Source organism: Stomoxys calcitrans, chromosome 4 (genome assembly GCF_963082655.1).
Source record: "Stomoxys calcitrans chromosome 4, idStoCalc2.1, whole genome shotgun sequence".
Lineage (NCBI taxonomy): Eukaryota > Metazoa > Arthropoda > Insecta > Diptera > Muscidae > Stomoxys > Stomoxys calcitrans.
In genome coordinates this window covers 164,681,633-164,698,105 of record NC_081555.1, presented here as the reverse complement: position 1 = coordinate 164,698,105, position 16,473 = coordinate 164,681,633, and the positions used below count along the sequence as shown (strand labels likewise).

Sequence of the window (16,473 nt, the reverse complement as noted above, 5' to 3'; positions counted from 1 at the left end):
AACACCACATGCGAAATTTCAGCCCAATCGGACATAAATTGCGGCCTGTATGGGCTCAAGAAGTCAAATCGGGTAATCGGTTTATATGGGAGCTATAGTTATAGACCGTATTTGGCACAGTTGATGGAAATCATGGCAGAACACTGCACGCAAAATTTCAGTAAGGGCTTAAGAAGTCAAATCGGAAGATCGGTTTATATGGGAGCTGTATCTAAATCTGACCCGATATGACCCATTAGCAATCGACCTATACCAATAAGAAGTATCTGTGCAGAATTTGTAAGTGGCTAGCTTTACTCGTGTGACCGCTATCAGGATTTCGACAGACGTACGGAAGGACATGGCTAGATCGACTCAAAACGTCTCGATCAAGAATATAAAAACTTTTTGGAGTCTCAGACGAATATTTCGAGGTGTTACAAACTGAATGACAATATTAGTATAACCCCTCCCATGGTGGTGGGTACAAAAACACACCTATGTCGAACCCAAAATCGTAAACATGAGATAATGAAAATTTTGTGCAGAAGAAAAATTGAATTCGTCGTTCAGCAACCGAAAAAGATTCAGTTTCGAGCGACTGTTGTTTGTTCGTCTAGATTATTGTTCGACATCCACAAATAGGCTTTAAATCCATTACGACTTTTCGATTTTTTTTTTTTGGCTTTTTCGATTTTTATACCCGCCACCATAGACTGGGGGTATACTTACCTTATCATTCCCTTTGTAACACCTCAAATATTGATCCAGGATCCCATAAAGTACATATTTCTGCATCGTCTCGACATTCTGAGTCGATCTAGCTATGTCTGTCGAAATCACGATAGCGGTCGGAAGCTTAAAGCTAGTCTCTTGAAATTTTACACAGATATTTAATATTGATGTAGCTCGTTGGGGAGTTCAACCGGGTCATATCGTTTCTGATTAAGGCTCCCATTTAACCGATCTTCCGACTTGACTTCTTGAGCCCCTGGAAGCGCAACTATTGCTCGATTTGGGTAAAATTTTGCACATAGTGTTCTGTTATGACTTCCCACATTTACACCCAGTGAGGCTCAAATCGGTCTATTACCATACATAGCTTCCATATGAACCGATCTCCTGATTTGACTTCTTGAGCCCTGGAAGCCCAATTTTCATCCGATTTTGCTGAAATTGTACACATAGTATTCTGTTATGACTTTCAACATCAGCGCTAAGTACTGTCCAAATCGGTCTATAACTTGACATAGCTCCCATATGAACCGATCTCCTGATTTTACTTTTTGGGCCCCTGGCAGCGGCAATTTTTGTCCGATTCATCTAAACTTTCGCATATAGTGTTCTGTTCCGACTTCCAACAACTGTGCCAAGTACGGTCCAAACCGATCTATATAACCTGATCTAGTTCCCATATAAACCGATGCCTAGGCAAACCGGTCCCTCGTTTATCCTTGTTCGGTTCCTAGAGCTTTAACTTGTGGTGGTCTCACATAAGTTTCGTATGTAAATTGCAAATTTTTCCCATGAACATTACACTAAGGAACAGGGGCAAACTTCTCGCATACCAATGAGTGCAGTCCGATTCAATTTTAATCTCAATGATAAAGGGTCTCCTCTTTATAGTCGAGTCTGAACGGCGTACCGTAGTGCGTCCGTCCGTCTGTCTGTAGAAAGCACGCTAACTTTCGAAGTAGTAAAGCTAGCCGCTTGAAATTTAGCACAAATACTTTTTATTAGTGTAGGTCGGTTGGGATTGTAAATGGACCAAATCGGTCTATGTTTTGATATAGCTGCCATATAAACCGATCTTGGGTCTTGACTTCTTGAGCCTCTAGAGGGCGCAATTCTTGTCCGACTTGTCCGATTTTATTGAAATTTTGTTCGTAGTGCTTTGGTAGCACTTCCAACAACTGCGCTATGTATGGTTCAAATCGGTCCATGTTTTGATATAGCTGTCATATAAACCGATCTTGGGTCTTGACTTCTTGAGCCTCTAGAGGGCGCAGTTCTCATCCGATTTGACTGAAATTTTGCACGTAGTGTTTTGGTATCACTTCCAATAACTGCGCTCAGTGTGATTGAAATCGGTTCATAATCTTTTATAGCTGTCGTATAAACCGATCTTGGATCTTGACTTCTTGAGCCAATTGAGCGCGCAATTGTCATCAGATTTGGCTGAAAATTAGCATGAGGTGTTTTGTTATGACTTCTAACAAATGCCTTAAGTATGGTTCAAATCGGTTAATGTTTTGATATGGCTGCCATATAAACGGATCTTGGGTCCTGACTTCTTGAGCCTCTAGAGCGCGCAATTCTCATAAGATTTGGCTGAAATTTTGTACAACGGCTTCTCTCATGACCCTCAACATACGTGTCTAAAATGGTATCACTTCCAATAACTGCGCTCAGTGTGATTGAAATCGGTTCATAACCTTGTCGTATAAACCGATCTTGGATCTTGACTTCTTTAGCCAATTGAGCGCGCAACTCTCATCAGATTTGGCTGAAAATTTGCATGAGGTATTTTGTTATGACTTCCAACAACTGCGCTAAGTATGATTTAAATCGGTCCATATTTTGATATAGCTGCCATATAAACCGATTTGGGATCTTGACTTCTTGAGCCTCTTGAAGGCTCAATTCTTCTCCGATTTGGTTGAAATTTTGTACAACGGCTTCTCTCATGACCTTCAACATACGTGTCTAAAATGGTTTGAATCGATCAATAGCTTAATACAGATCCCATATAAACCGATCTCCCGATTTTGCTTCTTGAGCCCCTACAACGCGCAATTCTTATCCGAATGAACTGAAATATTACACATTGACTTCTACAATGTTCCGCATTCATTTGTGGTCTGAATCGGACTATAACTTGATATAGCTCCAATAGCAAAACAGTTTTTATTCAATATTCTTTGTTTGCCCAAAAATAGATACCGCGCATAGAACTCGACAAATGCGATCCATGGTAGAGGGTATATAAGATTCGGCCAGGCCAAACTTAGCACGCTCTTACTTGCTTGACATTAAATTCTCTTATTCGACTTTTTGAAACAGTTAAAGTCGACTTTGACTTCTTTGCTCAAAAAGGCGATTGCTCGAAAGTCGATCCCTAGTACGCACACATACACATCAGCACCACCGCAAAATCATTTGTGGTTTTGTTCAAGTCAGTTGCGATGATTAGAGTTGAATGGTTGTTGTAGCTGCTTTGTTTCAAAGAGGTAACTATTTTTGCGGTGCACCGCAAATGCGATACACCGCTGGTGATCTCTGACTCGGAATGCGTTGCTATTACCTGCTGCAATTTTCTATCCACTCTCATAGCCATAGTGGCTCTTTTATACCTGCATGTTTATGGCATGGGCATTAAGGAATGTCTCCAGTGCCCTAGCAGGCGTGGTTCTCAATGTCCCATTTATGTTAGGACAACAGATTTTCTTGCCTATGGTAAAAACAAGCTAAAAGTTTTGCCGAAGCTCAAGATTTACTCTAATTGACTCAGTTTGTATTTGCATTACATTGTGCAAATCAAATCTGTTAATAATAGAGACTTCTAAGCCTTCGAATTGTTTAAGGGTTTAGCAGAAGGGATATATATTTCTTTTTTCTTTCGCAATCGAAACTAACGTGTCTGCCGTAAACAATGGTCCTATTATCACTGAGTATAGAACGTAAAACAAAAAAACTCTCTAAGGTCTACATTCTTCTTTTCTTGTGTTTCTGTTATTTTTGGCTAGTGAAAAAGTAAATTTCATTGACATAATATTTGTAAATACCATACTCGCTCACATGTGTGAGTAGCTGTGGCATAAGAATTGAAGTTATTAGTTGGTTGTTTTTTAAAAAAAATTTCATAGAATGTTTTTTTTGGTTGATATAATGGCATATTTGCCAGCGCGAGCTTAAAAAAATAAAAGCTGAAAAACAGAATGTTTGATTTTTTTTTTTAGCTAAGCAAATGACGTCTAACACGAGCTGTTTGCCTGAATGGTGTCGGTGTGTGTGGGTGTGTGTGTGTGTGTGTTATCAAACGGAAATCTTTTGTCTTCGATCGGTATTTGCCATGGGAAAAATGTGGGGTGGGCCAAAAAATGGTATAAATATGGCGATAACGATATCTAGGATCATCATAGTTTTGGCCGATATCGACCAGAGCTTAATAGCTGAATAGCCAAAGAAATATGAAATTATTTCTAAGTGCCACTCTGGCCATTATGCTGGGCATAATGGCCCAGGCCCCTAGGACCCAGGCGGCGACCAGTTTGAAACTTGGTAAGTGACTGGACTTGGACCTAAAGTCAAATTAAAACTTTTGTTATGCAGGTGGCAGCGGAGGTCTCTTTGGCGGTCTTGGTAATCTCGCAAACAATCTGATTAATACTGGAGCCAACATTGCTGGCAACATTATTGACACTGGCGCCAACGTTGCTGGCAACATGATTAACACTGGCGCCAACATCATGGGCGGAGGCATTAACACAGCGACCAACATCCTGAACGGCGGCTGGGGCACTGGCGGCCAGATTAACTTCGATTATGGAGCTCTTCTGGGTCAATTCGGTGTCTTTGGCGGCAACGGTAATGTTGTCCTCAATTGGAATTCCGTACTGAGCCAGGGTCCCGATGCCCAAGGCAATTTCGATCTTGGTCTCTTGCTGAGCCAATTCGGCTTTACCGGCAATGTAGCCAAGGGTCAATTGCTGATCAAATGGGACTCCATGTTGAAAGTACAGCCCGATGCTGCTGGCAATATTAGCATTAGCCATCTGCTTGGCCAGATTTTCGGTGGCGCCAATGGCAGCACCACCATTGAATGGAACAGCGGTGCCCCACAAACTCAGATCGTTATCAATTGGGACATGATTAAGGGTGTCCAACCCGATGCCAGTGGCAACATTGATCTGGGAGCCCTGCTCGCTCAATTCGGTTACAATTTGGGCTCAGGCAAATACATCATCAGCTGGAGTGATTGGCAAAAATTGCAACCCAATGCCTCTGGCCAAATCGATTTCTCCAGCATTATTGGTCAGTTGAATGGAGCTCAGAGCACCATCACCCTCAATTGGCAGAATATTCTCAGCAATTTGGGTGTTGGCAACGATGTCACCGCCATCAATGTCAATGTCAATGCCTTCAAGAGCCTTAAGCCCTCTGCCTCCGGCACCGTAGACGTTGGACCTATGCTCGGCAGTTTTGGCATTAACATTCCTTCCTTGGTGGTCAATTGGGATACCATCCAGAACTTGCCCAGCGATGCCTCCGGCAATATGGATCTGTTGGCCCTGCTCAAGCTGTTGAACGTCAACGTTGAAGGAGCACCCACCACCACTGAATCCAACATCACTATCACCTGGGACATGATTAAGAACGCTCAACCCGATGCCAATGGCAACATTGATTTGGGAGCTCTGCTAAGTCAATTCGGTTTCAATTTGGGCACTGGCAAATACATCATCAGCTGGAATGACTTCCAGAAGTTGAGTCCCGATGCCTCTGGCAAAATCGATTTCACCACCATCCTGGGACAATTGAATGGATCCACCCCCACCACCACCATCACCTTCAACTGGAATGACATTCTCCACCAATTGGGAGTTGGCAGCGATGTCACCGCCATCAATGTCAATATCAATGCCTTCAAAAACCTCAAGCCCTCGGCCTCTGGCACCGTAGACATTGGACCTATGCTCAGCAGTTTTGGCGTAAACATTCCTTCCTTGGTGGTCAATTGGGATACCGTCCAGAACTTGCCCAGTGATGCTTCTGGCAACATTGACCTGTTGAACCTGTTCAAGCTGCTCAACATCAACATAGAAGGTGCACCCACCACCGTAGTACCTCAAGGCAACATCGTTATCACCTGGGACAGCATTAAGGGCGCTCAACCTGATAGCAATGGCAACATTGATTTGGGAGCCCTGCTCACTCAATTCGGTTACAATTTGGCTCCCGGCAAATACTTCATCACCTGGAATGACTTCCAGAAGTTGATTCCTGATGCCTCCGGCAAAATCGATTTCACTACCATCCTTGAACAGTTGAACCCCAATGGCGGCAACCCCAGCACTCCCACCACACCCAGCGAAGTTCCTCAAGGCAACATCGTTATCACCTGGGACAGCATTAAGGGCGCTCAACCTGATCTCAATGGCAACATTGATTTGGGAGCCCTGCTCACTCAATTCGGTTACAATTTGGCTCCCGGCAAATACTACATCACCTGGAATGACTTCCAGAAGTTGATTCCTGATGCCTCCGGCAAAATCGATTTCACCACCATCCTGGGACAATTGAACCCTAATGGCGGCAACCCCAGCACACCCAGCGAAGTCCCTCAAGGCAACATCGTTATCACCTGGGACAGCATTAAGGGCGCTCAACCTGATCTCAATGGCAACATTGATTTGGGAGCCCTGCTCACTCAATTCGGTTACAATTTGGCTCCCGGCAAATACTACATCACCTGGAATGACTTCCAGAAGTTGATTCCTGATGCCTCCGGCAAAATCGATTTCACCACCATCTTGGGACAATTGAACCCTAATGGCGGCAACCCCAGCACACCCACCGAGCCAACTGGCCCAGTCTATTCAATGATGGTTAACCTCAATGATGTTTACAGCAAATTGAACATCCCCAGTGGCAACAAGATCATTCTTGGCGTTGACACTTTGAAGAATCTCAGGCCTGATAACTCTGGAAATGTTGATATCGGCAGCTTCCTTCAACACTTTGGCATACCCAGCGGCAGCTTCGTTGTCCCCCATAGCCTCGTGCAGAGTTTGCCAAGTGATGCTTCGGGCAAAATCGATTTGTTGACACTTTTGAAGCACTTCAACATTGGCTTCACTTATGGCGGCAATGGCGAACCTTCCCAACCCATCAGCATCAATTTGGATGACCTTTACAACCGTTTGGGCTTCACCAAGGGCAGCACCATCAAAATGAGCATTGACACCCTGAAGAGCCTCACCCCCGATTCCTTCGGAAATGTAGATGCCGGACACTTCCTGCAATCTTTGGGCATTGGCAACGGTTCCTATTTGATTAACTACAACGTCGTCCAGAACCTGCCCACCGATGCCGAAGGAAAGATCGATTTGTTGACCCTGTTCCAGAAGTTCAACATCGACTTCAACTATGGCGGCCAGAACCAACCCACTGAACCCCTTGTTGTCAATATCGATGATATCTTCAGCAAGTTGGGCTTCGGACCCGGCAGCACTGTGACCATCGGCATTGACAACTTGAAGACTATCAAGCCCGATGGCCATGGTAATGTGGATATTTCCTACTTCCTGCAACAGCTGGGCATCAACACCGGCTCCTATCTGATCAACTACGATGTTATCCAGAATCTGCCCAGTGATGCTAATGGCAAAATTAATCTTCTGACCTTGCTCGAAAGATTAGGCATTAACTTTCAATATGGCAACGGCACACCAACCGGACCCACCGAAGTCTTTTTGGATAAAATTCACGAAAAGTTCAACATTCCCAAGGGCAACACCATCACCATGAGCGTTGATACCTTGAAAAATCTGCATCCCGATGCCCAAGGCAACGTGGATATCAGTGCTTTCCTTAACAACATGGGCATTCCCAGCGGTTCGTACTTGGTCAGCTATGATACAATCCAAAATCTGCCCACCGATGTCAATGGCAAAATTGATCTGCAAACCTTGCTGAACCAATTCAACATTAAATTTTACTATGGCAACGGCAGCCCCAGCGAGAACCAACCCACCATCAGCATCCAGGACATCTACACCAAATTCGGCATTAAAGAGGGTAGCAAAATCAACATCAGCGCTGCCCCTTTGAAGAACCTCAAACCCGATTCGGCGGGTAAGGTAGATGTAGGTAACTTCCTTAAGCCTCTTGGCGTTCCCTGTGACTCGCACATTGTCGATTTTGGACTTATCCAATCTCTGCCAACCGATCCCACTGGAAATATCGACTTGGTCACCCTGCTTGACAACCTCAATGTTGTGGTTACCGGTAGGGAACCCACCAAACTGAACCTCGACGATATTCTCAATATGCTGACTCAGCTCAGCTCTATCAACGGTGGTCACAGCATCAGCATAGACATCAATGGCATCAAGAACCTCGTGCCCAACTCCAACAACGAAATCGACATTGGACCTCTGCTACAAAAATTGAATTTGGGCAATGGTGGCTCGTATTTCATCAATTGGGACTTCATCAAGAACATGCCCAACAACCCCACCGGATCCATTGATCTGTTGACCTTTCTTAACAAATTGACTTCCGGCAATCCCGTCTGGGAAGAAGCACCCAAAGAACCCAACAACATTGACCTCAATGCTCTTTTCAATCAATTGAACGGTGGCTCCACCATAAACATCAACCTCCAAGGTGTCTGGCCTAACTCCAACAACGAAGTAGATCTCGGACCTCTTCTATTGCAATTGGGCATTGGCAATGGTGGTCAATTCCTTGTCAATTTCAACACTTTGAAGGAACTCCAAGGTCCCAATGGTAACATTAATTTGACAACTCTAATTAGCAAGTTGCCAAATTTTAACGGCGGTGGTAGCACCACCATTGAATGGAACACTCATCCTACACAACCCAGTAACATTGACATCAGCGCCATTATCAACAAACTGGTAAACCAAGGTAGCAACACCGTAACCCTCAACGTCGAAGGACTCAGGCCCAATGGCAATAATCAAGTAGATATCGGACCATTCCTACAACAATGGGGTCTTCCCATTGGCGGTACGTTCAATGTCGACATCAACTTTTTAAAAAACATGGAAGGACCTAGTGGAACTATTGACTTGAGTGCTCTCCTCAACTTCTTGAAACCCCAACTAACTCAACATCAAACATGGAATATTCCCGGAGAAACAGTTTGGCAAATACCAGAAATGAATTTGCCCGAGAAAGAAATTCCCGGCTTTGAAATTCCAACAGGACACGTTCCAACAGATGTGCCAGTAGCTGAAATTCCAACTATTGAAATTCCCCAACAACCCGAAGAAACCCATTGGGTCCCTGAACAGCCTGAAGAACCCCATTGGGTGCCAGAACAACCTGAGGAGCCTCATTGGGTGCCTGAACAACCTGAAGAACCCCATTGGGTACCAGAACAACCTGAGGAGCCTCATTGGGTACCTGAAACACCAGAAGAACCTCACTGGGTACCAGAACAACCAGAGGAGCCTCATTGGGTGCCAGAAACACCAGAAGAACCTCACTGGGTACCAGAGCAACCTGAGGAACCTCATTGGGTGCCAGAACAACCCGAACAACCAACCTGGGTACCACAACAACCTGAAGAACCCCACTGGGTACCAGAGCAACCTGAAGAACCCCATTGGGTACCAGAACAACCCGAACAGCCAACCTGGGTACCAGAACAACCTGAAGAACCCCACTGGGTGCCAGAAACACCTGAAGAACCTCACTGGGTACCAGAGCAACCTGAAGAGCCCCATTGGGTGCCAGAACAACCTGAACAACCCACCTGGGTACCAGAACATCCTGAAGAACCCCACTGGGTGCCAGAAACACCTGAAGAACCTCACTGGGTACCAGAGCAACCTGAGCAACCAACCTGGGTACCAGAACAACCTGAACAACCAACCTGGGTACCAGAACAACCCGAACAGCCAACCTGGGTACCAGAACAACCTGAAGAACCCCACTGGGTGCCAGAAACACCCGAAGAACCTCACTGGGTACCAGAACAACCTGAGGAACCCCATTGGGTACCAGAACAACCTGAACAACCTACCTGGGTACCAGAGCAACCTGAAGAACCCCACTGGGTGCCAGAAACACCTGAAGAACCTCACTGGGTACCAGAACAACCTGAACAACCAACCTGGGTACCAGAGCAACCTGAAGAACCCCATTGGGTACCAGAACAACCTGAGCAACCAACCTGGGTACCAGAACAACCCGAAGAACCCCACTGGGTGCCAGAAACACCTGAAGAACCTCACTGGGTACCAGAGCAACCTGAAGAACCCCATTGGGTACCAGAACAACCCGAACAACCAACCTGGGTACCAGAGCAACCTGAAGAACCCCACTGGGTACCAGAACAACCCGAAGAACCTCATTGGGTGCCAGAACAACCCGAACAACCAACCTGGGTGCCAGAACAGCCTGAAGAACCCCACTGGGTACCAGAACAACCAGAAGAACCTCATTGGGTGCCAGAACAACCCGAACAACCAACTTGGGTTCCAGAACAGCCTGAAGAACCCCACTGGGTACCAGAACAACCTGAGGAACCACATTGGGTGCCAGAGCAACCTGAACAACCAACCTGGGTTCCAGAACAACCTGAAGAACCACACTATGAACCAGAACAACCCGAGGAACCTCACTGGGTGCCAGAGCAACCTGAACAACCAACCTGGGTTCCAGAACAACCTGAAGAACCACACTATGAACCAGAACAACCTGAGCAACCTAACTGGGTACCAGAACAACCTGAGCAACCTAATTGGGTACCAGAACAACCTGAGGAACCAACCTGGGTACCAGAACAACCTGAGCAACCAACCTGGGTACCAGAACAACCTGACCAACCAATCTGGGTACCACAACAACCTGAAGAACCTACCTGGGTACCAGAACAACCTGAGCAACCTAATTGGGTACCAGAACAACCTGAAGAACCTACCTGGGTACCAGAACAACCTGAGCACCCAACTTGGGAACCTGAACAACCCGAAGAACCACATTGGGTACCAGAAGAACCACAAGAACCAAGCTGGGAACCTGAACAACCTCAAGAACCAACCTGGGTACCAGAACAACCTGAGCAACCAACCTGGGAACCTGAACAACCCGAAGAACCAACCTGGGTACCAGAACAACCTGAGCAACCAACTTGGGAACCTGAACAACCCATTGTACAACCTGAAGAACCTGAACAACCAACTTGGGAACCAGAAAATCCCGAAGTACCAACATGGGAAGAAGAAACCCCTTCAGTTGAACCAACTCCTGAGGAACCCACTTATCCTTATCCTGAAGAAGAACCCTCTTGGCCATTTGAGCCCGAGGAGCCAAATTGGCCCGTTGAACCTGAGGAACCCTCTACTCCAGAACTGGAACCCAAACCTGAGGAGCCCTTCCCCGTACCAGAAGAACAACCCTTCCCACAACCCTTCCCCGAGCCTTGGAGACCAAATTGGGATATTACTGGAAGACCTGGTTTCTATCCACAATTCTTCTACCAACTTCCCCAACACATTCGCGAAATTCTCATTAGGTTCTTGCATGGCTATCCTGGTTTCGATCTTAGTCTCAGACCTGACTATCGTCTCATCATCGAATTGCTGCATCAATTGAAATATGTACCAACCTTCGGCAGGGATCCTATGACTTACGATCCTCTCATTGCCAACTTGATGTTGCAATTGTATGGAAGGCCCAGCTTTGACATCGATTTCACTTTGCACTCATATTTGATACGCCAACTTTATGATATGCCCAGCCGCAATTACTTGCTACGTTTCTTGTACGATATGCCAACGTATGACCTCTTGACTCTCTATTTGCACGGTAGCCGCAATCCTTGGGATTTCGTGGGTCAGCCCAGCCCTCGTGATTATTTGTTGCGTTTGTTGTATGGACCCTCGATTCCATCATACTTCTGGCGCAACATCTATGGCAACCCAATACCTGGATATCCTCATCATGGCCGTCCCCATCACGGACACCCCCATCACGGACATCCCCATCACGGATATCCTCATGGACCTCATTTCCCCAGTCATGTCGTCTTCCCAAGACCAACACATGGTCATCCCGGTTTCCCCAATAGTGGACGTCCTGGACATTTCCCCATTTCCATAAATGGTCGCCCAGGTACCGGCTTCCTGCCCAACTTTGGTAAACCCTCAACCTTCCCCAGTTTCCCATCAGGCAAGCCTTCATACCCAGGTACTGGATTCTTGCCCAGCTCTGGTAAGCCCTCAACCTTCCCCAGTTTCCCATCAGGTCTTAGACCCGTTGGCGGTCATTTGATCGGAAATATGCAAATCACTGTCACACATCCTGGCAGCCCCGCTGTTACCATTCCCGCCAATTTACCCAAGCTGCCCACCATCCAACAGTTCCTTAACAATTTCGCTAACAACCCCAGCAATGGCAAGGGACCCGTCACCACCTACCCCAGCATTACCACTCTGCCCAACAACTTCCAGTTCCCAGGCAGTGGTAGTCCCTCCAGCAGTGGTGGTGCACCCAGCACTCAAAATTTCCCAGGCACTGGTGGTTTGCCCAACTTTGGTAATTTCCCCAGTTCTCCAAACCCAACCATGGGAAACTTTTTCAATAGCTTGAAAAATCACTTTGGGTCAGGAGCCCGCCCCAATTTCGGCAGCATGTTCGGCAACTCGCTTGGACTCCCACCCCAGCCACGTGCGGTTAATGCCTAATTTTTATTTTTTATTCTAAATTAATATGTAATTAAATTTATTAAACTAACAACCAAAAAAAAAAAAATTATAATTATTATCGAAAAATCAACGAATCAATAAAAAACGATTAAATTTTATTTGAAATTGGCAAAAAGAAGTTTGACTATTCTCAGTGAAGTTCATTTGAAAGAGTTGGCAGCTCAACTGCGCGGTTGAAATTGTATACGGGTCAAATAGCTTTAGGCACAAATAAAGCTTTTACATAAGCTGATGTTTCCATTGAACATTTTAAGCCTCTATGACCGATTTTGCTGAAATTTCAAACATTAAGGTATTTTGAGCCTCCCGACGTTCGACCGAAACATGGTTGAGATCGGACTATATTTAGATACAGCTGCCATATAGGCCGATCTGTCGATAAAGGGTCTAAAGCCTATAAAAGCTTTATTCATTACCCGATTTCGCTGAAATTTTAAAATGTGAGTTACCTTAAGCTTCCAGGCATACAGTCCAATTATGGTTCCGATCGAAATATATTTAGATATAGCTGCCATATAGACCGATCTGACGATTAAGGGTCTGAAGACCATTAAAAACTTTATTATTGCCCGATTTTGCTGAAATATGAAATAGTAAATTGGTTTAAGCCTCCCGACATTTGAATCGAATATGGTTCAGTAGAATAAGTTGGACTGTTTAAATTCACATTAATTATGCATGGAGAGTTAATTACTTCTTAATTACTTCTTTATTACTTCTTAATTACTTCTTTAATGGGGTCAAATCATGTTGTTATAAAACTGTCATTGATATGGAAATTATGTAGCCCTTTTTTTGTTAGGGGATCCTCATTGTACATTGATATCTATGCTATGTCACCCTTTCTTGTTGTGGGATCCTCATCATGTTGTTATAAAACTGTCATTGATATGGAAATTATGTAGCCCTTTTTTGTTAGGGGATCCTCATTGTACATTGATCTCTATGTTATGTCACCCTTTCTTGTTGTGGGATCCTCATCATGTTGTTATAAAACTGTCATTGATATGGAAACTATGTAGCCCTTTTTTGTAAGGGGAATGGGGGATTCGAACTTGTGTAAGCTGCTATTTCGATTAGGAATTTGGGATCCTACGTTTTTAGTTCTGGGTGTTATTTTTAAGGGGGGGATGGTGTTGATTTAACTGATAAGTGGGATTGAAACTATTTGGTTCGTCAATTATTGAGTTATAAAAATTCATTGAGTGTGACCCTCACTGTATGCTATGGGTCTTGCTCATTTCTTGTGTGTTGCTCATTTCTTGTGTGTTGCGGTAAGGTAGAAAAAAGGGAATGTTTGGTTTAATTATTATCTAATAATTGTTTTCATGGGTGCCTTAGTTGGGGATTAATGTTGACTTTTTTCCACTTAAAGTGTGACCGTCACTGCATGTTATGAATGCTGTGGCACTTGCGCATTTCTTGTGTGTGTGTGTTGTAAAGTGTGTAGGATATGTTTATTAAGGGGTTGATGGTCGTTTTCTAACTCTGAGTTTTTAATATTTTGGTCTCTATATGTTGCCCGTGAGTGGTATCCATAAAGGCTTCATTGTGTTGTGAAATGCGACTAGGTAGTAAGGAATATAATCTGTGTGATTTCTAATAAAAACACGAAAGAATTCGAAAGAATTGTCGTTTTTGGAGTGGAGATCAGTCACCCAGAAAAAGTCACAGTTTGATGCGGTTTATGGGCTGGTGGCATTATTGGACAGTACTTCTTTAAAGATTATGCGAATCGTAACGTAATTGTGAATGATGAGCGCTATCGTGAGATGATATCCAAATTTTGTTTGCCCAGAATGCAAGAGCTTGACTTCATTGCCATGTGGTTTCAACAAGACGGTTTCACATGTCACCCAGCACGCGTAACAATGGACTTATTGAGAGGCGAGTTCGGTGAACATATTATTTCACGTTCGGGACCGGCCGGCTATTTTAAAGCTCACGTCCATACAGACAAGCCCGCTTCAATTGACGCATTGGAAGACAACATTGAAGCATTTATTCGTGAGATACCGGCCGAAATGTTAGAAAGAGTATGCCAAAATTGGACTAAGGGGATGGACCATTTTAGGCGCAGTCACGGTCAACATTTGCATGAAATAATCTTCAAACATTAAACTATATGGACCGTGTTATCGATTCAAATAAAGATTTCATGAATATTTCTTAATTTTATGTGTTTTTTTTTGTTTTTGAAAAACTTTCCTATAGCTCCTAAAAAATCACCCTTTGTATATAGATGTAACATAATTTTATTATAATTACATCAGTTTAAACATGTGAACAAAAAATTGTTCAACAATGTGAGGCCTCACAAAGTCAACAAATCATAAGTGACGATGAGGAATGTATTCCTGCAAATTCTATCCAGGAAATATTTCCAAACAGCCAGCCTATACCTGGATCGGTCGAAGACGATATGTTGCGGAAATCGGAAGAGGAGAAAGAGACCGAAATCCAGTTATTTTTAGTATTTTAGAAAAGTTTTTATAAATTTCCTGTAAAAGTATATAGAATTATAAATGAAATTTAAGAGAAATTTATATATTGGGTTGCCCAAAAAGTAATTGCGGATTTTTCATATAGTCGGCGTTGACAAATTTTTTCAAGCTTGTGACTCTGTAATTGCATTCTTTCTTCTGTCAGTTATCAGCTGTTACTTTTAGCTTGCTTTAGAAAAAAAGTTTAAAAAAAGTATATTTGATTAAAGTTCATTCTAAGTTTTATTAAAAAAGCATTTACTTTATTTTAAAAAATCCGCAATTACTTTTTGGGCAACCCAATATAACTAGCTGACCCGGGCCCGCTCCGCTGCTCCCTCTTTTACTTTATATGAAGCAAAAGTTTCCTTGGTATGATTATTTTCGACAATTAAAGAGCTTTTAGTGAAATACCATATGATCTTTATTGGTCTACGAATTTAAGTTTAGATGTATGGTGTACTCCATTCTTAAAATACTTTATTTCAACCCGATATTCCGACGATATCTGATTAAGGGGTGGTTTTCGGGGGTTAGGTGGTCCCCCAGTTACTTGGCCCTGCAAAAATATCAGCATCGTGCTCTCCTTTCAAATACCATTTATTTAAACCCCATATTGCAATTGGTTTAGGGGAGTTTAAACGATGAGGCGTCCCTCAAACACATGGCCCCAAAATTGGTTATTAAATTCGTTTTCTAATCTCAAATACCTTTCATTTGAGCCACATACTGGCATGGTCGAAAAATGTTTACCCTTTAGGGGGTATTTTGGAGAAGGGGTCATGCCTAAAATACATGGCCCTACATTTGAATATCAATTTCGTATTCTACTCCCAAATACCTTTATTTGAGCCCTATATTGCGATGGTCAGTACAAAAATTGCTGTTTGTGGGTTTTTTTTTTTGGGAAAGGGGTATCCCCAAGAAAACTGGTCCCGAAAGTGGATATCAATTTTTGCTTTACCCCCCCAATACCTTTTATTTAAGCTCCACATTGACATGGCCAGTAAATATGCCCGATTTTGGGATGTTTTGGGGATTGGTGTGGTCCCTCAAACCCTAAGCCCGGAAAATATATCTGCAACGTGCTCTATTCTCATATATCTATATATCATTTATTTGAACCCTATATTACCATTGGCCTCAAAATTAGATATCAAATTCGTTTTCTAACCTCATTTAAACTCCTTATTGCAAAAGTCAGCAAATAAGTCCAGTTTGGGGCATTGGCCCCAAAAACTATAAATATTTAGTTCCATTTTCTTTAAGACCCAAATTGTCTTGGTGAGCAAATACGTCTTATTTGGAGGTTGTTATGGTGTGGGGACGTCCCCTCTAATGTTGATGATACGTGGTCTACTCCCAAATATCTTTAGTTTGAGTCCCATATTTCCATAGTCGGTAAACTTGACCGGCTGGGGGGTCTTTTGCGGGATGGGCGGCCACTCAGTGAGTTGGCCTTAAAAATATATATGGGATTCTTGTTCTACACTAAAAACCGTCTTATTTGGGCCTCATATTACAATAGTCAGCAAATACTTCCTATT

The 16,473-nt window shown here is 43.7% G+C and overlaps 1 protein-coding gene across 1 annotated transcript; it reads left to right on the top strand.

The window, feature by feature from the left end:
- The first annotated feature begins 4,118 nt into the window (after positions 1 to 4,118).
- LOC106088502 (uncharacterized) lies at positions 4,119 to 12,443 on the top strand. Its single transcript, XM_059367911.1, has 2 exons — positions 4,119 to 4,260; positions 4,312 to 12,443. Exons 1-2 carry the CDS (start codon positions 4,170 to 4,172, stop codon positions 12,420 to 12,422), a joined length of 8,202 nt encoding a protein of 2,733 aa, XP_059223894.1. The 5' UTR covers positions 4,119 to 4,169; the 3' UTR covers positions 12,423 to 12,443.
- Positions 12,444 to 16,473: the final 4,030 nt, after the last annotated feature.